Source organism: Urocitellus parryii, chromosome 11 (assembly GCF_045843805.1).
Source record: "Urocitellus parryii isolate mUroPar1 chromosome 11, mUroPar1.hap1, whole genome shotgun sequence".
NCBI classification, from domain to species: Eukaryota; Metazoa; Chordata; class Mammalia; order Rodentia; family Sciuridae; genus Urocitellus; species Urocitellus parryii.
In genome coordinates, this window is record NC_135541.1 from 42,425,382 (window position 1) to 42,451,760 (window position 26,379).

At 37.0% G+C, this 26,379-nt stretch overlaps 1 protein-coding gene across 1 annotated transcript in view; it reads right to left on the reverse strand.

Moving 5' to 3' along the window:
• C11H1orf87 (chromosome 11 C1orf87 homolog) overlaps positions 1 to 24,480 on the reverse strand; it is an 83,016-nt gene extending 58,536 nt beyond the window's left edge. The window contains exons 1-3 of the mRNA XM_026407235.2: positions 24,443 to 24,480; positions 24,195 to 24,328; positions 8,030 to 8,264 (exon numbers count right to left, since the gene is read on the reverse strand). Coding sequence (XP_026263020.2) covers positions 8,030 to 8,264; positions 24,195 to 24,301 — 342 coding nt within the window. The 5' untranslated portion in view covers positions 24,302 to 24,328; positions 24,443 to 24,480. The remainder of the gene's footprint in view (positions 1 to 8,029; positions 8,265 to 24,194; positions 24,329 to 24,442) is intronic.
• Between the last annotated feature and the right edge of the window lie 1,899 nt (positions 24,481 to 26,379).

The following is a 26,379-nucleotide window of genomic DNA, read 5'->3' on the forward strand; positions in this document are numbered from 1 at the left end:
TGGCAGATACAGACAGATATCTATATTTCATAGTTCCAACAGAGCCAAGGTGCCTGTTAGCCTTCTTCGCTTTCATTTAAACACCAGAAGTGAGAGCACCTTTATCCTTGGCACTATAGAAACAGGTGAACAAGGCACCCATGGTTCCTGCCCTTATAGGTGTTTTGGCCTAGATATCACAAACTAAATGTTATATTCTCACCTACAGAAAAAGGAACATGCATTTCACTCTCACAGGTACTGTGAAGAATGAGTGTTGTGTACTTTAAATATTTTGTAAATTCCCAGACTATATTTGATACTATTTTTGAAGTGTATTTCTCTCCAGTAATATGATCTCCACATGAGCCAACACTTTGTCTTGTATCCTGCTGAACTCCAGCATCAAAACCAGTACTGAGTCTGTTGAATGAATAGAGAGACGGTGTCATGAAACAGTGACAAGCCATTGGCGCTACTAGTGCCTGGTTGCACCATCAGATTTCTCCCTTTACTAATATAAATCGCCCTGGACTGAACTACTGTTTTTTAAAAAATAAGAGTGTCCCTAAAGTGTCAAAGAAGATGAAATGTGAAATTCTGATCAAGATTCATCTGACCTTGGGAGCTGCCAGAGTGCCTACAAATTTCTGATATACGGACTTCTTTCATTTGGTTTACTTGAATCACAAAATACTGCTTGGGGGATGACAAAATAGCCTGAAGTGACTTTGATTAATAATAGTATTGTGATACTTGCTTAAAATAATTGGTACAAACAAAGCATAAAAATTAACACACATTTACTAACTCTCCTTGGTGGTGTTGAAACTTGCAAATGTTGGAAGTGTAAACAAATCTTTTAAATATTGCTCCTAGTAGAACAATTTTTAAGTGGTTACATTATGGAAGTTATGAATCCTGATACTTTAAGACAAGAGAGCACAACTACTAATTGTCTTAATATTGTGAGAGGTATGCTGTGGCTTGAGAGGAAATTCCAGAAAAAGCATCAAATGCAGACTTGAAGTTTCGTTTCTTAAACAACTTAGACCAAGCCCCTGATGTGTTCTAGAAAGCTGTCAAATGGCTCAAGAAAGGACATTGTTGATAATGAAGACAACTGTGAGAAAGAAGCTGGTGAAAAGTTTGATACATAGTTTTTAAAGAAATGTAGAATTAAAAAAAATTCCCAAAGATACTATACATGACATGTAATTTAAATATATGCTTCAAACAATTCACTGAATATTAATGCTTATCATTTAAATATTTTATACAACTTTACATTTTACATTTTTAAAAAAATATTTTTTGGGGTTGTCAATGGACCTTTATTTTAAAATGTTTATATGAGGTGCTGAGAATCAAACCCAGTGCCTTACAAATGCCAGGCAAGCGCTCTACCACTGAGCCACAACCCCAGCCCTGTATTTTACATTTTAACCTTTTGGTTGAGGAACTTTCAAACATGTAGCAAGAATAATCCAATGAAACTTCATAAAGTAACCACCATGATCCAATTATCAATTGACAAGATTATTTTATTTGCACTCACATTACTCTCTGCTCTCCAGGGATGAAGTGAGCTCAAGTCTGTTGGTTTATCCACACAATTTCAGCATGTTATCTATAAACTTGTGATTCTCAAAGTGTGGCCCTTGGTCCAGAAGCCTTGGGTCTCATTTGGGAACTTATGAGACATAAGAACCATCCAGACACACTGAATAAAATTTCTCAGGGTGAGGCCCCAAAATTTGTTTCGATAAGGCTCCATTGATTCTGATGCATGAAAGGTAGGACTTCTTTTAAAATGCAACCACAATAACACTATCACAATTTTAAAAACTCACTATTAATAGTAATTGCTCATATCATTGAATATAGTGTCTGAATCCCAATTATATGATAAATCTTATTATTATAGTTTGTTTATTCAAAACAAGAAACAAATACGGTCTGTATATTGCAATTGGCTGATATCTCTGACATCTTTTTAAATTTCTATTTTTTCTCCCTCTTTTTCCTTTTGCCACTTTTCTTCTTGCAATTTATTTATTGAAAAGCTGTATTTTTTGCCCTATAGAGTTTTACATAGTCTGCATTTCATTGCTTGCATTCCTGTACAGTTTAACAACTTTTACCATATATACCATAAATGGTAGTTAGATCTAGAGTCTAGATCGTATGAAAATTCAATTTGTTTGGAAAGTTTTTTTCATAAATGCTGTATTTTTCCTGTAGAAGCAACTGATGTCTGGTTATCTTTTTGGTTACATTGCTTAAGTCCCCCCTTTTTTAGGGGGGCAGGATTTTGCAGAATTAAATTCTTATGCTACCATTTATTAATATATTAATTGGAATGCTTCACTAAAGAGAAACTTCCACTCGTTTGCTATTAACATACAGTTTGCACAGGAAATACAGATTGAGTAAATACTTAATTCTCTTATTTGCCTGTTTAAAAAAATAGTTTGTTCCCTAGTATTCTTTAGAGGTGATTAATGAGGGTTTGTTTGTTTTTAAAAGTTCACTAGGTTATGGATTTAACCATACTTGATGTGTTTCAGTCCATTGTTGTGTTATTTTCATCAATGCCTACATTGTTCTACTTTTGACTGGTGGGGTCCTCTTTAAGTTATATCCTGAGGTTTTTCTGATAAGTCTTAAAAAGTCTGTGGTATCTTCACTGCTTTTAACTAGACGCTCGTGGAACAAACCTGGAATAAGCTTCAGAATTTCACTGAACAGAATGCACATCTAGGGTTCTCATTGATATGTGGCAGATCCTAAGGTTTTTTTTTTTTTTTTTTTGAGTAGAGAGTAAGAGGAAATACATGCTTTTACAGAATTCATATGATATTTACAATTTAAATGTAGAAATTTTGTATGATCTTATCAATACTATATCTGTATTTTATTTCTTCTACACTAAAAAAATCCCAACTCCAAAAAACACCAAGACTCACTTCCACCATAATATATATATATACAAAACAATGATAACAACATAGTAGTTCTGAAAACGTTAATATATATATATATATATATATATATTCTCATTATATAATACTTCTAGGGACATACAGTGAAAGTCATGCTTCAAAGTCATTTATGATAATTCCATTCTGTTTGGTTTTACTGACAATTAAGAGTTAGGTTTATGTAGTGGCCATTTTTCAAGGTGGCTTCAGTGGTACTGCCTCCTGGTTTCCTGTTCTCATTGAGCCGCCCCTGACCCTCACCATTCAAGTAGGGTTAGCCTATGTTACCAGCAGAAAGGTGAGGAAGTGAGTCATGCTACTTCTGATACCAGCTTATAAATGTAAATGATGTTGTGGCTTCTAATAAGGTTGTGTGTGCTCTGTCTTTTTCTTCTTTATTGGACATTTCACAATTAGGGGAGCCACCTGCTATCTTTGAGCAGGCCTAGAGAAGGGGCCCAAATAGAGAAAAAATTAAATCTCTGGCCACAGTTGACAAGTAACTATAGTCTCTGAAAATAAACACTTGAGTGAGCTTGAAGTGGATCCTCAGCCCGGGGAACCTTCAGAGGACTGCCTTCCTAGGGGATATTGGGAATATAATTTCATGAGCTCTTGAGCCAAAATCTCTGATCTAAGCTGTACCTGAATTCTCATCCTGCAAAAACAGGTGAAAATTAACACAAGTTTATCAATTTAAGTGTAACTTTTGAGGCAATTTGTTACAAAGCAATAGACAACTAAACTGGATTTAAATTTTTTTTTGAATTTTAGGAATTGATTTTGTTAATATTTAATTTTGTTTTATAAATATGCAAAATATTTATGTAGTTCCAATGCACAAAACACAAGATTTATTCAGAAAAATGTTCTATATTTTTGATCCCTCAATCCTGTTCCATCTATTTTTAATAGATAACTACTTTTTCCAAAAAGCACTTGGGGACATAGGTCAGTGGTAGAGCCCCTTGTCTGGCATGTATGAAGTGCTGGATTTGTTTCCTAGCACTGCAAAAATCAACCAAACAAAACCAAAAACACCTCCAAAAACAAACAAACAAACAAACAAAAAAACAAAGACAAACAAAAAATCATAAGGAATAGGTAGATAGATATCTGGTTTAGGTAGATACTTGGTAGAGAAATCTATATATCTCGGCTTTTATTCAAATAATAATATATGTAGTTAGATTATTTTATACAGTGATATATATATATCACAACTCATCAGTGTTGTGCTTGGCCATGAGGTGGATTGATTGCTTTAACCAACAATATGTTAGTGGGTATGGCATAATCAAAGACTTAAAATGTACTTGAGTAGTTGAATTTGTCATCTATCACTATGCCATGAACATGCTTTGAGGGACCCGATGGATTCAGATTAAGAAAAATAGCAGACTTGAACCAAATAAGCGGATACAGCCAAGCCTAGACAAAACCCACATGAGATCAGTAAATGCTGCCTTGGCTTATATATTTGAATATGAGCATATTCAATTATTGTTAAAAACCACTGAGTACTGGGTGATTTGTTACACTGCAGTATTGATTTAAAATGGCTAACCAGTAGAGATAGAGAGGTTTAGAGAAAAGAAAATAGTTTGAGGAACACTAAAGTCACTGGTGGGATAGAATGGTGGTCTGACTGGGGTGATGACAGAAGAAAAAAATGAAAGAAAACATTCTGAGAAACATGAAGGTGCAAAAACGGAAAAGACTCAGAGATTGGTTGGACATCAGAGTGAGGGGGAGAGAGAGAAGAAAAGTATGCTCAGGATTCTTGCTGGCACCAATGGAAGAAGGATGGGATCATTCTATGAGATACAGACTACCAAAGGAAGAGCAGATCACAGGTTCTGCTCTGCACATGGTGAATACACCGTGAATACACAGCCAGGCAGGAGGGTCCTTGACCTCTGCCTATTCATCTATTCAATGAAGATAGAATCATGTGCTTCTTCCTACCTCATGGGAGTGTAACAAGGAAAATACATGCTAAAGGGTTTTGAAAATCATGCCCAAGCAGTGAACTGTGAAGACTATTAAAATTAAAGCACACTTTTATTTTCATGCTGACAGATGCAAAAATCATGATCAAATTTTATTTTTGAAACTGTGTTACTGAGTTTGTTGTTCGTCACACCTTTTTTTAATTTAAAACTTTTCTGAGAGAAGGCAAAGCTAATGATTCTGAAAAACAATATAACAATATATACATCTTCAAAGACTTACCCATTAGGAGCAGACTCTCAGGAGAAACATCCTAAGGATGATGGGAAGAGGAAACAAGCTCTCTTGGCATGAACCTTCACAAATCACTGAAGCCCTCTGGGTCTCTTGTTTTTCATTTGTGAAATCAAGCTTTGTACTTGTTGATCTATACAATACCTTATTGTTCTCATATACTTAAAATGGATTCTTGCAGCATTTTCAGCTTTATTTACCTCCTACCAAGGATACTCATTGAACTTAATCTGTTATTTCACACTTGCCCATCCTCACTCATGTTAGCTCTGTCTTTATCAGCAACTTTGCTTTTGGAGCAAATTCAGCCAGTCCAGATTGCCTGTTATGTCCCAGGCAGGGAAATTTATTTTCATCTATGTGTGAGTGACAAGGATCTAGAAGGAGTTCTGATTGGTTTGCTTCTGTAACTGCGGCAGGATTCCATTTACCACTTAGTCAAGGTGGTAATGAGGGTCTCTGTAGCCGGCGACGGTGGCAGCCATCTGGCAAGCCAGCATTACAGGCCTGCCTGGCAGACAGAACCAATTAGTCAGTCCCCACACTTCCCACGAGGCCTTCCTGAATTTGGTGGCTGGGTGTTAGCCCTGCTGAGCCTCCCACAAAAACCTGATGAGTTCTGAGAAAAGAGAGGCAAATCCCCTCTCTCTGCTACCATAGAGCCAGCAAAGATTCCAGATCATGGAGGTCCAAGAACTGCTCACCCAATGAACATTCTTGCCCATTGCAATGGTGGATGCAGAATTCATGGCACGAATGGTGGGTGGAGGTATTAGGAGAAGTGTCAAGAAACAAATTTCCATTTGTAAGAGGAAAACTAGAATTGACTTAAATACCCATAAGGGACATATTAGATTAACCACATTCTATCTATAGAGAGGAAGAGATGCAATTTAGTGATTCAGGACCTACTACTTGGGCTTGAATTGTGGCTTTGTCACTAGTTAGCCTTATGAAATTGGCAAGTCACTTGACCTTTTGTTATTCAGTTTCCTTATCCATGAACTAAAGATAATAAGAGTTCCTACCTCACTGGGTGCTTGGGAATAGTGAATTAGTTAATATATGTAAAAAGCTTAGAATAGTGCCTGGCACATAGCAAATGCTATCCAAGTGTTAGTTGGATATGACTCTTACAGAGTCATTAAATATGATGTGTAGGATGATTTTTTTTTTCATTCCAAGGAGAGAATTCTATATATGTAGTGAATTGAGCAGGATAACAATGAACATACACATAATGATTCCATTCTGTAACTACGCATGGAGAAAAGAAGAGAAATCAAGGGCAAGAGAACCACCAGTTTCTTTGGTTACATTTTACTTCCTTCTCTTTTCCAGAATTTCCACATGAGTATGTAATATTTTATAATTAGAATGATCAATGAAAAATTCAAGTGAAGAAGAAGGAAAAAAAAAAGATTTAAAAAGACCTGGGTAAACATCTAACCTGCACACTGAGTCACTTCAACTTTTCTGAGTCTCAGTTTTATCATCCATACCACGATGATGGAAATAATAGTGCTACCTATTAATAGTAGCACTATTTATTAATTTCATTAATAATAAAATTTACATGCAAGCAGTCAATAATAAGTGTTTTTTAACTGAATTATTATTACCAATGTCATCCTTGGGAAACAACAAGAAATTTATCAATGTCAGAGTCAAATTTGAGGGTACAACTCAGAAGTTTTTAGAAGTTCATACTAGATTATTTCACCTCTCCAGATTCATTATCTCCTGTTCTAAGAAGGAACAAAATTCAAGAACTCATTCTGGGGAAAGCCAAAAACAAAAAAAAAAACCCCAAAACTCATTAAATGGAGACTAGAAGGCCCTGGTTCCATCCTAGGCTATGCCACTAACATTTTGAGAGAGTTACTTTTATAAATGGACTTCAGTGTTGAACTAGACCTTGTGGAGCAACATGTGACGTCCATTGGTATGCTTGCACTATTCAAAATCTGTAATACGTTGAGTAGTTCTTATGAGCAAAAGACCACAAATCCCCAGGTAGTCCTTTTCTCATATAACTAAAGACTAGATAGTATCTCAGTGATTTTAAAAGGGCTATTAAATTTTTCAACCAAAAATACTTATGTTAGAGTTTGCTGCAGACCCTAATCAGTATTCTACTAAAATATCTGGCTGTCATTCAGAGCTTGGCAGCATTGCAAAACTCCTACCCTATGTATCTGTTTAATTGCAATTTCAGCAATTTTTGGAAATTGTACTTTGTTATCAATGAATCATTAGTTTTGTCTTGATTTAGATCCAATTTTCAATTGCTGCTATACTTGCTTTTTAATTACAAATTACTAATCATTTAGATTCATCATTATAAAGTCAGTTTGTTATGGATTGTTTGGTTGATTGTTAACAGCATGCAGTGATACATATTTCTATCAAGACAGTTTTTGGCCTATAATTTTTTGATATTTAGACATGGTTATATTGGATTTTGAAAATAAATTTTCTCTTCCTGTTATGTGAACGCACACAGACCTTGCTCCTCCAGCAGGCCAGAACTTTGCCCAGATAGTGATATTTAATCACTGTAGTTACTACTGAATATCACTGATTTAGTGACAGCCAGAGTAGGTTGACCAACTCAATTGGTGGTCAACAAAGATGCAGTATACAGATGATCTTGAAATTTATTTTCAGATTGAAAAAGTAATGATTCTAATTTCCATTTCATGCAAAACATATTAATTTTTATGTGTACAAGTGTGTGTTTGTGGGACCCTATATTTTCATTTCCATTTTCTTAGTAAATTACAAAAAAAAAAGCTTGGGAATTTCTTGTTACTCACTTTGCCATCCAGGAATCTGCCACAGTATGTTCCTGTTAGGAGTTCCTGGCGGTTCTCTGGTTTCTGGTTGTTGGCTGGGTGCTTACCCTCTTCCATGTCATCTTGGTTATCCATGGTTTTGTGATCAGAGGGGTCAGTGGGAGCTGGTGTGTCCTTACTCATCTGCCTGGCATTCCCAGTCCTGGGGTTCTGGAGCATTGTTTCAGTTTCCACCTCCAGGTTCTCATTCTGCTTGCTGTGAAGAAACAGTTTTGCACTTTGTTACTCATGGGGCAGGCTCCTCAAACAGTAGGGTGACATGAGAAACAGGAGGTGTTAGTCTGGTGGCATGAACATCGTTAACTCGGCAGAGTGGAATGCAGAAGTAAATGTTGGTATTTGTCTATGGATCATTTGCCATAGAGAGAGTGCTGTTGTCTTTCCAGGTTTCATTTTTTTTCCCTCCCTACTTCCTCATAAATATCACCCATCCATCTTCTCCTGACCCTTATGGGAAGCTGTGAAGAGTGTGAAAAATGGCCCTAAAGGTTATTACATTTCTCAATTACAAATCTAACAGGTATTTTCAGCCTTTGCAACTAGAAAAGGAAGAAAGTCAGCACAATTTGCCAGTTCCAGGTCTTCTCTGCTCTGTCTCTCCTCAGATGCCTCACATGGAGATTTCTTTTTCTCTCAGTACTGTTTCATCTACATTTAATATTTAGCAGGTAGGAGAAAGAAAAAAAAATGGAAGGAATGGCTTTTAAAAATATATAAATAACAAACAAAATTAACAAAAGGCCAACTTTGTTTAATAACTAAAGACTTCTGAATCAAAACAATAACATTATTTTAAATGTAGAAAACATCTCTGAAAATAAGAAACACCTGTACTATTGCCACATAAATAGACATAATACTTGAAATGGGTGATTTTATAAGATTTCCTTAAGAGTCAGACAGCTGAAGTTTTTTGGTAAAGTAGATCAATTTTTATGAATGTGTACTAAGAAAAAAATGTATAGAAGAAATTTGAAAACTTGAAATATGTAGTAATGCTTGGATGATCCTATATTCATTAGATAGACATTGTAGAGCCATTAAAATATTTATGATTAATTTTAATGACACAAATAAATGCCCAGTCCTTAAAATAAGTGAAGAATATGATTATTTCAACAAATAAAATGTATGTAAGTAATGTGTGAGCTTATTTAGTTAGCCTCGAAAAAAATGCCAGAAATTAACAGTAAGTATCTCTGGATGATAGAACTTGGGGTATTATACTGCGCTTTAATACATTATATCATATTATATCTTTTTAAAACTATTTTTGTATTTATATATGACAGCAGAATGCATTATAATTCTTATTACACATATAGAGCACAATGTTTTAAATCTCTGGTTGAATACAAAGTATATTCACACCAATTCATATCTTCATACATGAACTTTGGATAATAAGGGAGGGGGCATTGGGTTAGAAATGACGGTGTAATGTGATGGACATTATTATCCAAAGTACATGTATGAAGACACGAATTGGTATGAATATACTTTGTATATAAGCAGAGATATGAAAAATTGTGCCCTATATGTGTCATATTATATCTTATAATATTATTATTCTAAATGAGAACATGTCATTTTATAATCATAAAAAAATAAAATTCAAGGTAGCTATGCTTTCCATCAGAAGGCTAAGTACTAGCTGTTTCTTTGATATAGTGCAAAGAATCCGGTTTGAAGCATGACATGTTAACTGAGAATAAAACTTTTGCTGATTTGAATAAGGTCAAACGAGAGGCAGTGATTTGAATGAATGGCTATTTTTTTATGGTCATCCTGTTGTGGAAGTGGTAGCGTAGAAGAAAAGCGATTTTAAGAAAGAACTCTGATGGAAAGCATGTTTATGGAGGGAAGAGGACTCCCTAAAGGGAGATTAAAATGCAATTTCCAGTAAAGTAGGAGGGAAACAAGGAGAGTGGGGGTTTGGCAGCTAAGCAAAGAGAATAATCCAGGGAGAGGGAAGAGACAGCAGTTTCAACACTGCTGAGAAAGGTAAGTTCTGAAAAGGATCTGTGTGGTTTAGCTGTAAGGATGTGGCATGTGTGTCGCGGGAGAGGGGGATCCTATGAGATAATGGAGGTGAACCCTAGACTGAAGTGGCTGAAGAAAGAGAGGGGATAAATGGTAGACAGGAGGCATAAAGACCTTGGTGAAGATTCTGACTGTAAGAGGGGAAAGATAAGGTGGGAGTAGATGTGGTGGAATGTGAGTTTCAGATGGCGCTTGGTCACTGTCATGTTTAAAGCTGTCAGGGACTTGGGCACATTAAAGGGCCAATGGTGAAGAGCCAGCAGACCTGGAGAAAAGGGAGGATGTCATTGATGAATTGCAATCTGACAAAAGGAAATGGGATGTCACTGAGAGGAAAGAAGCAGGAAGGGAACATCAGGAAAGGTGTTAGTGAGATGGGTGTTTCTAGGCAACTGTTTGTGTGTGGTCACAAGAGGTTGGTGAGATTGCCGACATCTTGAGTTTTTTTCCTCTGATAACAAGGGACCGTTACTTGTTAGGTCTCATGGGGAAAATAGTGAGATAGAGAGTCAGAATTAAAGACAGATGGTTTGAAGAGTGGAAGAGAGAACTGATCAGAAAAATAAGACAGGGGCCGGTTAAGTTGGAGACTACAGGTTTTGTAGTATCAGTTGGATGGCTGGATACTCTCCTCCAGATTGAACGCTAGTCTTCATGGAGCTCACCTATGACTAGGACTTTCCAAGACAGGTTCAGAGGAAGGGTAACAGTGCAAGATGGAAATCTTATAAGAAGCATATATATCAGACATTCAGTTCTTGAGATGTGAGAGGAGATATTAGTTCCCTGACATCAACAAACTTACATTTCATTTGGCTGCACAAAAATAACACAAACAATTAAGTCAACAATTGATATAAACAATTCTACAAGACAGGATGGTGGTTATCTTTGTAAGGTATAGAATACCGAAGAGAGTATGGGGGTTTTCTGGGATACTAGTCTATTCTTTCTTGATCTGGGTGTTTGGTGAATGGGTATACCATATTTGTGTGGTTGGTATATCATATCAATGTGTGGTTGGCTTTGACAAGTGTACTTTTATGTAAACTTAGATATATATATTTCTCTAAAGTGTTAAAAGAAGTTGGTCTGAAAATTACATAAAAATATGAAACATAATTAGTTAGCATATGAATAAATGCCAAATAAATATTATGAAGAATCAGTACTGTTTGAAGATAAGAACAGAGAAATAACTATGGCCTGCAATGATTACAAAAATAAATTGTGCTCTTGAGCTTTTAACTATATGATAGCCACACTATAGCCATTTATATACCTTAATTTATTTATCAACTCCATAGGCAGGTGTTCATATTATTCTTATTTTAAGATGCAGAAATCAAGGCTCAGAAAGTTTATGTGACTTGTCCATTTCTACAAAGCTTTTCAGTAGTGAGCCTAGGTTTTAAACCCAAGTCTACTTGGTTGCCTGCAAACTCAGATCTTATATACCAATAAAGTATGCAGACAGTCCACCAAAGTTTGGGATTCTGGAAGGGCAGAAATCAGAAAAGCAGGCAACCAAAGCAGGAAGTGCAAGTTTTGAAGGCAGAAATAGTTGTGGAGCAGAGAAATTCTCTACTGGATGGAAGCAAGGACTATATGTTATGTTTGTTTCAATTACCCTCAAAACCCTTTTCTGGGCAGTCTCAGGACAGAATGGCCTGAGAAATTCTGAAATGTATCTGCCTCTCTTTGAAAACAGCCACAGTGGATGTAAAAACCAAAAATAACCTGTAAAATCTGTTTCAAGTAAAAGCTGTTTAAAAAAATACATAGCACTTTAAAAATTAACATGAAAATGACTGTCGCTGAGAAACAGCCTGTGCCTGTGGTTAGCACAAACAATCCCACAGCACACATTTGTTGTTATGTTGTTCACGAACTCACAGTTCTTCCCTCCAGGCTTGTGCGCTAGCTACCTACATTACTGAAAATAGAAATTTGCCATTTCAAAAGAAAGGGAAAGAATGCCATGGATGATTCTTGGAAGCGCCACACAGCTAGCTTCCACGAGCATACTTCCGACCTCCCCCGGCTGCTCCAGGAGGTGCCATGAAGAGTTTAGTGTCATCCAGGAACTAGGGCAATTAGGGAGGATTGCTGTGCTGTTGTCGAATGATAAATAAATGAGAAAACAGTTCCTTTGCTCCCTCTCTCACACTGAGCTCTTGCTGTAAACCAGCCCTTCAGTGCCACCTTCTACCAGAGCTCAGAGTCTCAGGGTTAGAAAGAGGATGGTAAGGGCCTGTAGTAGCTTCCTCTGCCCAAGGCAATGTAGGGATCCCTGTTGGTCCTACCGCCTGTGTAACTCCACCTCACCAGATCTCACATTTGATTTGGATTACACCCCTGCCGGGAACATAAAATCTCAAATGAACGACCCAGGGGGCTCAGCAAAAGGTCACCAGATGCCATCTTAAAGGTCTGCCAGCCTTGGCAGCCACTCAATGCCCCCAATTTCCAACTGTGCGCCAACTAACAGGCCCTAAACCCTCTGGAGTAGACAGCCTGGACAATGCCAGGGCAGTGAATGGGGATCTAATTTCAGTAAATGAAAGCATGCTCTTATTTAGAAGTGATAAGTGCTCATCAACACAACCAGACTTTTCTTTAAAAAAAAAAAAATGACAATAAAAAATAAAATAGGAAAGGGAAGGGAGAACAGCTGAAAAATCTTACCCAACTCCACAGGGGAGTTGAAACTTGAAGCCTGTGCTAATGTGTGTAGCAAATGAGGAAGGACAAGGGTTTTTTTCTTTTCTTTTTTCTTTCTTCTTTTTCTGTTTTCTTTCTTTTTTTTTTTCTTTTGCCATGGAGCTATATAATGCATCATTATCATAGAAATTTGGTCTTCAGAAAGATCTTTGTGAAAAACAGAGAGTCTGGCGTTCCAATTTGAAATACAGTATTTAGCTTTAAATGTAAAATGACTTGGGATGTAAGAAAGACTGCTGGAGGGGAGAACAGAATGAAAAGTGTAGAAGAACTTAATACCAGAGTGGAAAAATTCACAGTCCCTTGACAAACAGGAGGCGAGAAGAAAGTGGCCTGACTTGACCAACAGAGAAAAACTGTGCACTCCATCCAATAGGACTTTCCTTTCACAAGAGGACAAAGGAAAGTGGAGACGACTACAAGTATATTTCTTTAAATAACCTAATAAGAGACAGTGAAACCTAGGCAATGGTGGAAAAGACTGTATACCCCATCATACTCAGACAAGGAGGAAATGGGGGAGGGACCTTGCGCTCTACAGGATAAAATGCTCCTTGTACCTGATCTACATGTGCCTGTTCTCCCCCAGACACCAGATTTTGCAAGACATGGATCTTTTAAGATCATCATTAAAGTAAATCTTGCTTTTTGCTATACCTGTGTCTCTGAGCCCATTCTTTGGGTTTGGACAGGTGAGTATATTTCTCACTTCTTAAAATTAATTCAGCTTCCAAATTTTGACCCAAGTCACTTCCTCGTCACTAGTTGATGTGTGCTAAATGCATGTGTCAGTCATCACATGTAAATTCATATAAATCCTTTCATTTTATCCTAATAATCTGCAAAATAGGTTTTATTGTCACAATAGTATACAGGGGAGAAAACCGAATGACCAAAGAGGTTAAGTAAATTGTCCAAGGTCTCCTTGCTGGGTAGTAGAGAACTAAGTCTTGGGCCAAATCCTCAGTTTCATATTCATAATTTACAAACTATCCAGCATGAAACAATAGGGTTTTTAAAATTATCTTTTCCTCTTAAAATTTAATCAATTTAATGAAAAATATCATAGAAAGTCAATTAGTCCATCTTCTAACTTAGTCTTCCTGCAGAACTCCTAAGTCTTGGTTTGTACCTTCTTTAAGAAAGGGAATTCATTACATTCCCAAAGTTATTCCCAGAGTAGCTCATTTCTTTCCTCATAACATTGAGAAAAATTCTCACAGTAATGAAAATATTTCAAGTTTATTTTTCACGGCATTTGAAGTTCAGTATTTCACAGAAGAAAAGTGATATCTCAAATTAGGGCAACAGCTGCAAAATTAATAACTAAATAAAATAGCAATTGTTCTTTTATATGATTTACTTTTAACTTACAAAAAATCCCATCTCAACATTTCTGTCTTCCTGCAGCCTATCCTCACTTATATACAAAACTGCAGTGATAGATACATTGGGACCTCTGATGTTTTTTTAAATCCATCTTTTAACTATGCATGATACCCTTCTTAGTAGAGTTTGGGTGGGTGTACAATCTACACATTGTATTTATAATGTATTGACTTCAAAGATCTCATCGTTAAATGGAGAAGCAGACATTTTAACAGAAATGTATAATATAGTGTGATCATAGAAAAAATAGAAGTTATATAAAAAGAGACATGGAACCATAGGGGAAGTTCAAATAAAATTTGCTTAAGGAAGATGGAAATGACTCCTAAAGGAAATGACATATGGATGGGATGGAGAACTATTCCAGGTAGGAGGGTGGGCCTGTTCTTAGAGAAAAAGGCAGTGATTTCTGACATTTAAGCCCGCACTGCCCATCCATAATCATGTGGGAAGCTGGATGATAAAAGAGGTCATGTATCAATGTGAACCTATTAAGGTGGAATTTCTGAAACAGGACAAGAAAATTTATATTTTAGAAAACATCTCAGATGATTCCTATGTACAACAAAGTTTGAGAAACAACAGGATGGAGAACAAAATGAAGTCCTTTTCTAATATATTGCTAAATTTACACGTAGTTTCAGGCAGTACAGTATATAGTACTTACCAGGCCAGGCAATTTATGTCCCAAAGACTTGAGTTTGAATCCCAGCCCCAAACATAATTAAGCTGTGTGACTTTGGGCAAGTTATTTCACATTTCCAATTTTTAGGTTCTCATCTTTGAAATGAGAAAAATAAATCTTATCAAGATAAGATGGATAATATATTGAGCTCCCAGCCTGGTTCTCAGAGAACCCTGGACAAATGGTAGTTCTGTGTTAGTCACAAGGTAAAGCTCTTTACCGTTAAAAACACCTCCCTCATCACCTAGGTACAGAAGAGATGTTCTTTCCTCTGGGCTTCTAAAACATTCTTTACCCATAGGCAAATCTAATGTTCAAAAGAACAAGGTGTCACAGGACATAGGAACTGAGGAAAGTCTATTTAAATAGATCAAAAAGGAATTAATGAAATCTGTCTCCAACTTTGTTACATCTCATCATGGTAAATACAAATTCTAGAAATCCCCCACCTTAAAAAAAAAAAAAAAAACACCAAGGACAATTAATTAGCATTCAAATCAGCTCTTATAAATCAGGCTTCCTTAATTTTACAGGGAACCACCCCCCAAACATTGTTGTATTATGATGTACCCAGGTGGATTATCCCCAGGGGCTTCAGAATGCACAGCTTCTAAATCTTTGAACCAATCACTACCAGCTTGAAATTCAGGGTCCTTTGCATTTGCATTCTCTCCGGGTTGACTTTAGCAAGTGTAAACAAAGTAACTGTGCCACTGCATGACCTCTTCAACAATTATCTCCATGCTTTAGAGCACAGTTTCTGAGTCAGATCTTCTAGTCAACTCAAGATGTAGAATAAAAGTCCTGTCTCTATACTGGCCCCTGAATGCATCCACATGGTCTTTGGAAACGAGAACAGTATTTACTAGCATGTTATTTTATCTAACTTGGTAGAACTAAGTCAGGGATATATGGAGAAATCATAGATTTAAAAGTATACATAGAAGTATAAACTTGTATTTTTTCCAAATTTTAACTGGCTAACCTAAGTGTGACAAAGTGTTATATTATCTATAAAAAAGTTTTCATAAACATGTACAGAAACTTTTATTTTGTTTTACTTGTAAACCAAAGGAAAACTATATAGCTTTGTAATTTTTAATTTAAAAAATCCAGTTGAAAATATGCATATCAATGTATTAATACTTATGTCACTATAATATTTTAAATGTCTAAATAGTATCTCATTGTATCCTATGCATTGAAGATTATTTTTGTTGCCAAATTTTTATTCATTTAAACATTGCTGCTCTGTGAAATTTGTTCTTTTTGCTCTCAGATCCTTGACATTCTTCTCCATCTCAGATACTGGTATGGACTCTCATAACAGCTGCCATGTCCTCTGATTCTGGTTGTTTTTGGCCAATGGATAGCCCTGGCAGGAGGTGGTTCCCGCTCTGCACTGACTCAGGTTACCTGTGTCTCCTGACCAATGGCTATGACTTTTCTCAAGGTGGCCTGAGCTACAGAATGCTTCCTCCATTTAGTTTTAGTAACATTCTCCTCCAGTTATCTTTTCAGACCCAGTGTTGGTACCAATCTTGCAAATGTTAGACATGATTCATTTTTTTTTTAAATTGTTTTTTTAGATAGACATGAGACTAGGCTTTTGATAAGTTTTGACATATCTTATATACATGGAGTATTACTTTTTCTAATTAGGATATCATTCTTATGGTTGTACATGGTGTGCAGTTTCACTGGTCAAATATTCATATATGAATATACAAAAGTCATATCCAATTCATTCTACTTACTGTCTTTCCTATTCTTATCCCCCTTTGCTTTCCTTCATTCCCCTTTGTCTAATCCAATGAACTTCTACTCTCCCTTACCGCTTACTGTGTGTTAGCATCCACATATTAGAGAGAACCTTCTGCCTTTGGTTTTTTGGGAATGGCTTATTTCACTTAGCATGATAGTCTCCAGATCATCTTTTTACCTGCTAAATCATAAACTCATTCTTTTTTATGGCTGAGTGTTATTCCATTGTGTATGTATACATAATTTTCTTTATCCATTCATGTATTGAAGAGCATCTAGGTTGGATCCCTAGCTTAGCTATTGTGAATTAATCTGTTGTAAATATTGATGTGGCTGTATCACTGTAGTATGCTGATTTTAAGTCCTTTGAGTATATACTGAGGAGTAGGATAACTGAGTCAAGTGGTGGTTCCATTCCAAGTTTTTGAGGAATCTCCATGCTGTTTTCTAGTAGACCACAATTCATACATTGTACCTTATGGTCTCTTAATCTCAGCCTATGTCTTATAATTAGTTCTTTCCTAACCAAACCCTCCCTGGGTCATCATAATTTGGATTTCTAATTATACATTCTAACTTACACGTTTTTATATATCTTTGAAACTAAACCATTATATCTATCCACAATTATTTCTACAGAATATATATATATATATATATATATATATATATATATATATATATATATATATTTCATGCCAAAGTACAAAGACTTTTAAGGCTTTAGATAAATATACTTGAAAAAGTCCATTAGCGTGTATTTTTTTCTCTAAACCCTTGTCAACTTTGAGTTGAAATCTTGTTGTAAACAAGATTAACATGTGATGTGAATTTCCCTATGTATCTCCTGTTTGTTTTATTTCTTCTTTTGTAAATTTCTGTCAAGTTCTATTGCCAAGTTTTGCAATTGGACTGTTAATCTTTTTCCTATTGATTTGTGGGAGCTCTTTGTACAACAAAAAGTTTAATTTTTTCATCATATATGTTGTAAATACTGTTTTGTTTTTGACTTTGATTTTTTTAAAATATAGAATTTCAAATGGTAAAAATAACAACATTTATCTCAGAGTCTCAGATTGGGGATCAGTAGGCACCTATTTTGTAAAGCATTCATTTAGCATTCATTCACATAATGCCCTGAACTCTTAAGGACCTATGACTTGGTCTTACACTTCAGGAGATGTAAAAAACAATGTTTTCACCATAATAGAACCCAAATGGTCTCTTCTTTATACTTCTAACAGTGCCTAGAATAAACACACAAACAATCAAAAACAAAAAAATAAAAGTCACTGTAGAAGTGTAATGAAGAAACTGTTTAATGCAGTGAAGCTTTGAAGAGAAACATGATTTTCATATTTCATCATTTTGAACTCATGAAAATGGAGACAATTCTGTCTGATATTCTTGTTCCATTTTAAGAAGAGACTAAGTTCATGGATATTAAGGTATTATGTAGATTCTGTACTGAGAAAAGCAAAGATACAAAGATGCAGTATTCTGACTAATTTTTTCTTTAAAATAAATAAGTAGGATTCTTGAATTTTTATTTATTTTTTTAATTCATTTTTTATTAACATATAACAATGTACCTCCTAATGGGGTACAGTGTGATATTTCAACACATGCATACAGCATGCACTGCTCTTGAATTTTTAAGTCACAAAAGTTTATTCAGAGTTTATTTAGGGACTACAACTAGCTACCATCTCTGGCCTTGATTACCATAAAGGGACCCTGAATCGTCTCTCTTTTCACTCCCTGATTAGATAGAGACATCCTTTAGAAAATAGAAATATGATGTGTTCTCCTCTGCTCTTCATTTTCCAGTGGTTTCCCATCATAGGTAGAATGAAACCCATAGTTCCTCTGGTGGCACACAGCCCAGAAGTCTAGCCCTCCTGGCCTCTCTGACTGACTTCATACTTTTTATAAGAAAAACACAAGGAAATCTTAGATTTTAAAAAATTTGCTTGGGCTCTATGCATTCAACTTAAGTGTTATTTTTAGAGGTTGGTGGAAAAACCACATGCCCAATATCTGGAGAACTTGTGGCCTGTGGAAAGTTGCAGCCTTTTCTTCTGAAACAGAAGGGGAAAAGAACCTACTCATTTTAGGGAACATTGGTAGCAGAAGCCTGCTCCCTGGGATGCAGGCTGAGCCAGTCTTAGTCAGCTCACTGCTCACTAACCTGAGATAATTCTCGTGGATAATTCTGGTTGCATGTTTCCACAGTTTCAGTTTAAAAGTCACCTGCTCAGAGAGGCCTTCCAGAAATATCCTTTGTGATCCATATACCCCTATAATCCTTTTCTTTTTTTCCTCATTGCACTATCCCCATTTGGATGAACATTGCTTACATGTTTTGTCTCCAATCATTAGAACTTTAGGTGTTCTAATGTTCCCCTGGGACACATGCCACATCCTGGTTCTACCACAATGGATTGTTCATCATGCCCTTGGCTATCTCCACTTTTAATGTGCCAGGATCCCTCTTATAATATGGCATCCGGAATGAAGAACAGAACTCCAGAGTACTGCGTGCAGAGGGCCTCAGATCTCTCTGGCCGGATATGCCCAGTACATGCGAAGCTCAAATGCAGACCAAACAGACGTTTATACCACATAATCACAAACATGTCCACTTATCTAAAGACAAACTTTGTGTATATTTTCTGTTGATTTGATCTTGTTAGTTTTAGCCTTTTTTTTTCTGACAAGACTTCCTTACATGTACAATCATTTGTCTGTCTTCCTTTGATTGTGAATTCAAAAGTTGTTGAATAAGAACAAGGCCACAAACAAATCCTTCCTACCTCCAGCTGGTTGTGTTTATAACAATTGTTTTAATCACCACCACATTGGTATATACTATGTTTTTAATATAGTTTGTTCCTCCAAAACTCATGTGAGAGTTTAAGTCCCCATTGTGGGGTATTAAAAGGATGGAAACTTAATATGACTATGGTGCTTAGAGGTAGGACCTTTGGGAAGTTATTAGGATTAGATAATGTTATCAGGTGAAGCCCCACCATTGCATGCTGGGGAATTTATAAGAAGGGGAGACATATGCACATGTGTGCACACACACACACACACACCACACAAACACTACTTGTGTCTGCTATGTGAAGCTCTCCTCCATTGCTAGGCTCTGCCAGCAAGAAGTCCATCAACATTTATGTGTCCTCAAACTTGGACCTCCAGAACTATGGGCCAAAGTAAGCCTATTTTATTTATAACTTATCTAATCTGTGGAATTGTATTGAATAGAAACTCAATACAATTCCACAGATTAGATCGGACCATTACAGGATGTCACCTACCTCAATAGTGTTCAATGCACAATTCTGTCTTGTCTCAGGACTTTATGAGAAAGATGTTCTTAGTGATTTGTTGACCTGGAAAGATACTCTGTCTTTATCATTTCCTTCATTTGGGCTGCAGTGATCTCCTCAATAAAGGGAACAGGATGAGTGTGGCCCAAACTGTTCTCAGTTAACATATACCAACTCTTGGAGATCATCACTTTCACGTTTCGTTTTCCTAATTAATGCTATATTTAATTCTTTGGCCTACAACTTGCCAGAGATGGTCCACAAGCCTCTGGCTCTGTGATTTTTATTCCCCACTCTTATTTCCTTTTTGTAAAGGAAGAAAAAATAATGTGTCTGCTGTCCCCTGGCATATCTTCCTCTGGATACAGTATCAAAGTTCACTCATCAGGGTTCCAGAGGAACATCTGCATGCTTATTTTAATAGCATGGGTCTTTAGATTTGAATTTATTTAAAGCAACCAAGTATTATCTTTCTAGATCTTTAGTTTTTTTTTTTTTTTGGCAACTATGTTGCTCTAATTCATGCAGTGGGATTTTAACATGTACAAGACTGTGTCCTTTGTGCTGAGGATATAGTTGTACATATAGAATTTACAGTTAAAGGAGGGAGAAAGAAATGTATGTGAAGTCACCAATAAGTATCTGTAGAGGTGTTATGAGAGCCACAGGAGCAGCAGGCAAATCTGGGGCTGCTGGTGGTACAATATGATCAATTTTGTATTTTAGGAAGATCGTTCTGGCCATAATTGAAACTGGGCTTCTCAAACTGAAGTGTGCATAAGAGTCACTTGGGTATCTGGCTAAAAGACAAATTCTGACCCAGTGCATCTGGAGATGGTGCTGAGGTTCTGTTTGTAACTAGGCCCCTGGTGAGGATGGTGTTGCTGGTCCATGAACTACACACTGAACAATAAGGTTTCAGAGAGGAGAATTGAGAACAAGAAAATCAGAGGCAAGGAGCTCCTTTGCAAGTGATCTAAAAAATAAATGTTGGTGGTACAAAATACAAGCCACTTGATGCACTTTTTGATCTCTGTAGGCTGATCTCCTGGTAGAAAATTTGTATACTAATAGGTGTTGAGTATTTTCCTTTACATCAACAATTGTACAAGCTAAACCTAGGGATGAGGGAGGGAGTGCTCCAATTCAGTCTCAGTTCTTTGTAACTGATCCACAACTTTAGCACCTTGCTGTAAGCCCACGGACCTTTGCTGTCTCTGCTCATTCATAAAATAGGAGGTTGATTGTTAATGTTGAATTGTCTCTACCAAGTCCCTATGTTTAAATCTTAATCCCCACACCTAAATGATGACTTTATTTGGAAACTGGGTTATTGCAGATGTGATGAATTAAGATGAGGTCCTACTGGAGTAGGGAGGGAATTGTCTTCATAAAGTAGAGAAATTTGAACATAGGTGGAGTCAGGGCAAAAAACCCTAAATCTTAGAGTTATGATGCTACAAGCCAGAGAACTACCAGAAGCAAGGAGAGAGGCCTGAGACAGAGATTCTTTCCTGGTACCTTCATAGGGAACACAGATCTGCAGACACCTGAGCTTTGGACCTCAAACTTCTCAAACAGTGAAATAATAAACTGCTGTTGTCCTAAGCTACCCAGTTTGCAGTAGCTTGTTACAGCAATCTTAGCAAGCTCACATGCTGGCTAAATCTTCAGGTCTGGTATATTATTCAAATTTTAACATGTATCCTATAAGAAATCTTAGTCACATGTGGTAAAATCTGAAGATTTATTTTCTATCCATTATTAATTTGTGATTGTCTTTTAATTCAGATTATCCTTTTGGTGGTTTTACTTGTGTTTCTTGTATAGACTTTGGCTAATGGGTTCAACTATTTCAACCCAAAGACCCTCAGTGTAGACACTTTGAAGGAGAGGAACTCTAGGACACACGTGACAGTCTAAAGGTAGGTTTCTCCTTATCTCAGCAACAAAAAACATCTCACAAGTGTTTATTTTTGAACCATACACAGTTACTTTAGCAAAGCACACTAATAGTCCCATGTCATCCCCGCAATAGTATCAAGTTCATAGAAAACATAAAGCACCTTCTACATAAAAATAATTCCATGTTTTAGAATGTCACAGAAGAGATAAATATTATTATAAATATTATAATTTATCTATATTATATTATTAATATTTTATATTATATTAATATTTATTAATATAAATATTATAATTTATCTATTCCCTGGTTCCTGAAGTTTAAAAATAAAGGTGGAGTACCTTCTCATATGATCCAGGAAAATTTTCCCAGTTATAAAAGGACAAGGGTTCTTCTACCCTTTCATTTTAGAAACATATTATACTTGATGTACCTGGAAAAGTAGAGTGTTTTTGAATAGAACGAGGCTAAACAAACAATCTCAGGAAACAAAGTAATCAGGAGAGTGGTCATGTCATTTTTCAGGTAGGAGCTCTGAGCCAGGTGTCTAATTCTCCTTACTTGACAGTTATAGAGAATTAACTGGAGATCTTGAAATGATTGCTTACCTCATCACAGTGTCTTAGCTTCCTCATCTGCAAAACAGATAACCTGCCTGCTAGGCATAGAATATAAAAGCAATGGCAAGTATTTCATAGAAAAGGATTTGGCTTTTCATTAATCATTTAGATTTCCATAGCAGGACATACTTCAGTTATAATAGCAGAACCATTTTTTTAAGCATGCAGACCATCATATGCACAGAAAAGGTGTTGGTATACATTTTCTCACTTAACTCTCCTAACAACCCTACTAAATAAGTGTTGTTTAATCTCTACAGATGTAGAATTGGAGGTCAGGAATGTTAATCACTTTCCCAATATCAAAGGCCAGGAAGGAACAGAACAAGGATTTATTTATTTATTTATTTATTTATTTATTCATTTATTTATTTGGTGCCAGGGATTGAACCCAGGGTCCTTAATCAATGAACCACATCCTCAGTCCTTTTTTATATTTTATTTAGAGACAGGGTCTTGCTAAGTTGCTCTGGACCTCACTAATTTGCTGAGGCTGACTTTGAACTCACAATCCTCCTGCCTCAGATTCCCCATATGCTGGGATTACAGGCATGCACTACTGTGCCTGGCCAGAACTAGGATTTGAATTCACACCACTCAGTTCTGCAGGGATCTCCACTGCCTCAGTCATGTGCCATCAAGCACATTTCTCTGTGCTGACAGACACTGATGACAGCACTCACTTTGGGATCTCTCTGGGCTGACAATACTGATGGTGCAGAGGCAAAACACAATGGAGTTCCAACAGCCTTTGTGAAGCCTGTCCTTTGTAACTGTATTCCTGGTGACCTGCATTTAGAGGGTCTGATTTGGTTGGTTTTGTGTTGGACCCTGAATGTATATTTAGTCAATTTTGAGAAGAGCCAGGTTTAGTAACCATTGCTCTCTGTACCTATGTTCAATGATGCCATATCTTTTTTTATTTATTCAGTCTGTGGGTTTCTGAAATTGAGGGAATTGCTAAGGAAACAATCCCAGGAGGAAAAGGCAAACTTCTTGACTAGCTGATATTTATCGAGTGCCCTCTATAAGAAAGGTAGGTCTAACACTTGCTTTTCTTCTGTGAAACCATCAAAACTCTGCAAGGATGAGCCAGTTATATCCTTCTGTGCCAAATTTCTAGTGACTTTTTGATACATAGGAGTGTTCTTGCTTGACTGTAGCTGTGATGGGAAGGGAAGAAAGACATGTCACCTGTGCTCTGTAAGGTGCTGCTTAAAAGAATATCCAATGCGAATAAGAGTAAGTGAAAACCTTACAACTTATGATTCATTATTAATCCCACTCCTTTAATTCACAACAAATTGACTAACAGCCCTCTTTTCCCTCCCTATCCCCAAATTACTACATGTGGTAGATTACAAATGTGATGAAAAGAAGCAGCAATACTCCATTAATATTTATAAATTTCATAATGCTCATATTTCCCATCTATTTGGAAAACCAACCCAAGTAATTAAGGAGTATGGGGAATTATAAAGATGAAAAATATCAGGAAAACAGTGCACATAGAAGTTATCAACACTGTTTTACCCCCACTGCTGCATCTTAATGACTTAATTTTCCATGGATGGCATTTTTAAAATGTAAATTTCTGGGTTAAAAAAATTTCATTGTCATCTAAGAAATAAAGATTTTTTTAAAGCAGGAAACTTACATCTTTGGCTTCTCTGCAAGGTATCGAAAGTGTTTGCTTCCAATGATTTTCACAACGATATCAGGCATTGCATTTGACCTAGGGGGAGTCTTCCAAACTGAAGACATGATTCTTCCTCAAATGCCTTCAAATCTCTAGAGGTAGAAAAATAAGTAAATCATTCCTTTTGATTTTTCACTGAGCAACTTCAGAATCCTTTTTAATAACAAAAGCAACAACATCAACAATACTAGAACACACTGCTTTACCTAGGAAGGATTAAGAATGCTCTGGCATAGTGACAGCCTCAGTCAGAGACACTTGAAAAACAAGAGTTGAAAAATAGAAAATAGAAAAAAGAGAAAGAAAAAGTCATTCTGACCTTAAAAACAGAAGATGAAATTCCCATGTGAAAGTTGCAACATCCTTATCCTCAAAGATGAGAAACTTGATACTGAAATAATTCTGCACAGAGCCTGTTAAACTAATTCTTATCTTTTAAGTCTCTCCACATAATTCGGTTGCTTCATCACAATATTTTATTCTTGTCAAATTCATACTATACTGATTCTGCTTTTTTGTGTCTTCATTTTTTTATGAGGGCTCGTATGCTACATAAAACTTGTATTAAATAACTTCATATGCTTTTTGTCTATTAATTGATTTAATTCTTGGGCACAGACATGACCCTAAGAGAATGGAGGTGGAATTTTTGCCACCCCCACACCTGCATTATCTCACTTAGCACAGTCAGAGGCACTGTATTATCTCACAATCTCAGTCAAAGGCACTTAAAAAACAAGAGTTGAAAAAAAGAAAAAAGGAAAAAAGAGAAAGAAAAAGTCATTCTGACCTGCCCGATGCTTCTTAAAAACTGAAGATGAAATTTCCATATGAATACAGGTATCCTACTTTTAATACAAGTATCAGATCCTCTTTATTACTACTATTCAAAGTCTTGCTTTACACTTGAGGGAATGGGTATACGTGGCTATGTGACTTACTGAGCATCACATATGCAGTAAGTAGCCAAGCTGGAACTCCCAACAGACAGTAGGTCTGTTAAGCAGACCTACTGAGTCATTAGATGACTCTGCCTTCCTGCACTATAAACCATCAGATGTGAGTCTTGTGAGGTCAAAGAAGAAACCAGTCATAGAAAGCATCCCAACTCGACTGTATTGCTACTTTTCCATTTGTGAAATCGCAATAATCCCACTTCTGCTCTCAGGGACTTAGGGTGAATGTAATGAGACCCAGTGCCTGAAGGACCACTGTGCACAGGAAAGGGGACTTTGATGTCACCATCCGTTTCCACAACAATGAACCTGACACTGAGATATTTTTGGAGATAAGCACTGGGTGTTTAAACAGGTGCGACACCAAGGGAAATGGTAGAAATTCTGTAAACTTAGCCTCGTGCTGACCATTCTCTTATGAAGCCTCTCAGAATCCAAGAGGCATGTAGAAATCACTGTACTCCAAATGCTCGCTTTAAGGAATGAGCAGCGAGCCCAGAGAGGGTTTGCGATTTTACCAAGGTCCTATAGAGTAGGGACAAAGGTCTTTCCTATACTCTGGTCTGAGAGCCAGACCAGGATCCTTCCTAAGACCCCAGTTCCACGTAGTGAGCGGAAAGCCCCACAATCTGTGAGCCCCGCCAACCAGGACACCTGCGGCCTCTCTGAAGCTGTCTAGAAACTGCAATGCCCAGAGTTTGTGACTGTCAAGTCCCTTCCGCGCCCAGCAGTGGAACGTCAGCCAGGAGACCTTTTCCGGGAGAGCATGAAAGGGCAGTCTCACCCGACGTGGCGTTTCCCCACCCAGGGAGCTCAGAGGTGCGCGGTCGGTCTTCTCCTAAGGAAGCCACAGAAGGAGACCCCGGGGGACCCGGACCGGGTGGGGATTGGAGCCCAGGGATCTGGCCAATCACAGCGCCTGGCTCGCCTGAGGAGGCTGCTCCCGCCCTGGTCGTCAAGGACGCAGAAAGCTGTCGTCGGGCGGGGACCCTATTCCCGGCACTGTAGGTGGCCGCGGGCCCTCCTCTGAGAAAGTGCTCAGGGGCGTGGCGCTGGCAGGTGAGGAGCCCAGGTGCACCACAACTGCATTCGCGCTTCTTCAAAGGTGTGTGTTTCTTAGAAGCCCATCTGGTTCACCTGTGGGTCACCCTTTTTTTGCTCTTTCCCTTAGACTTCTTTGTCTGTTG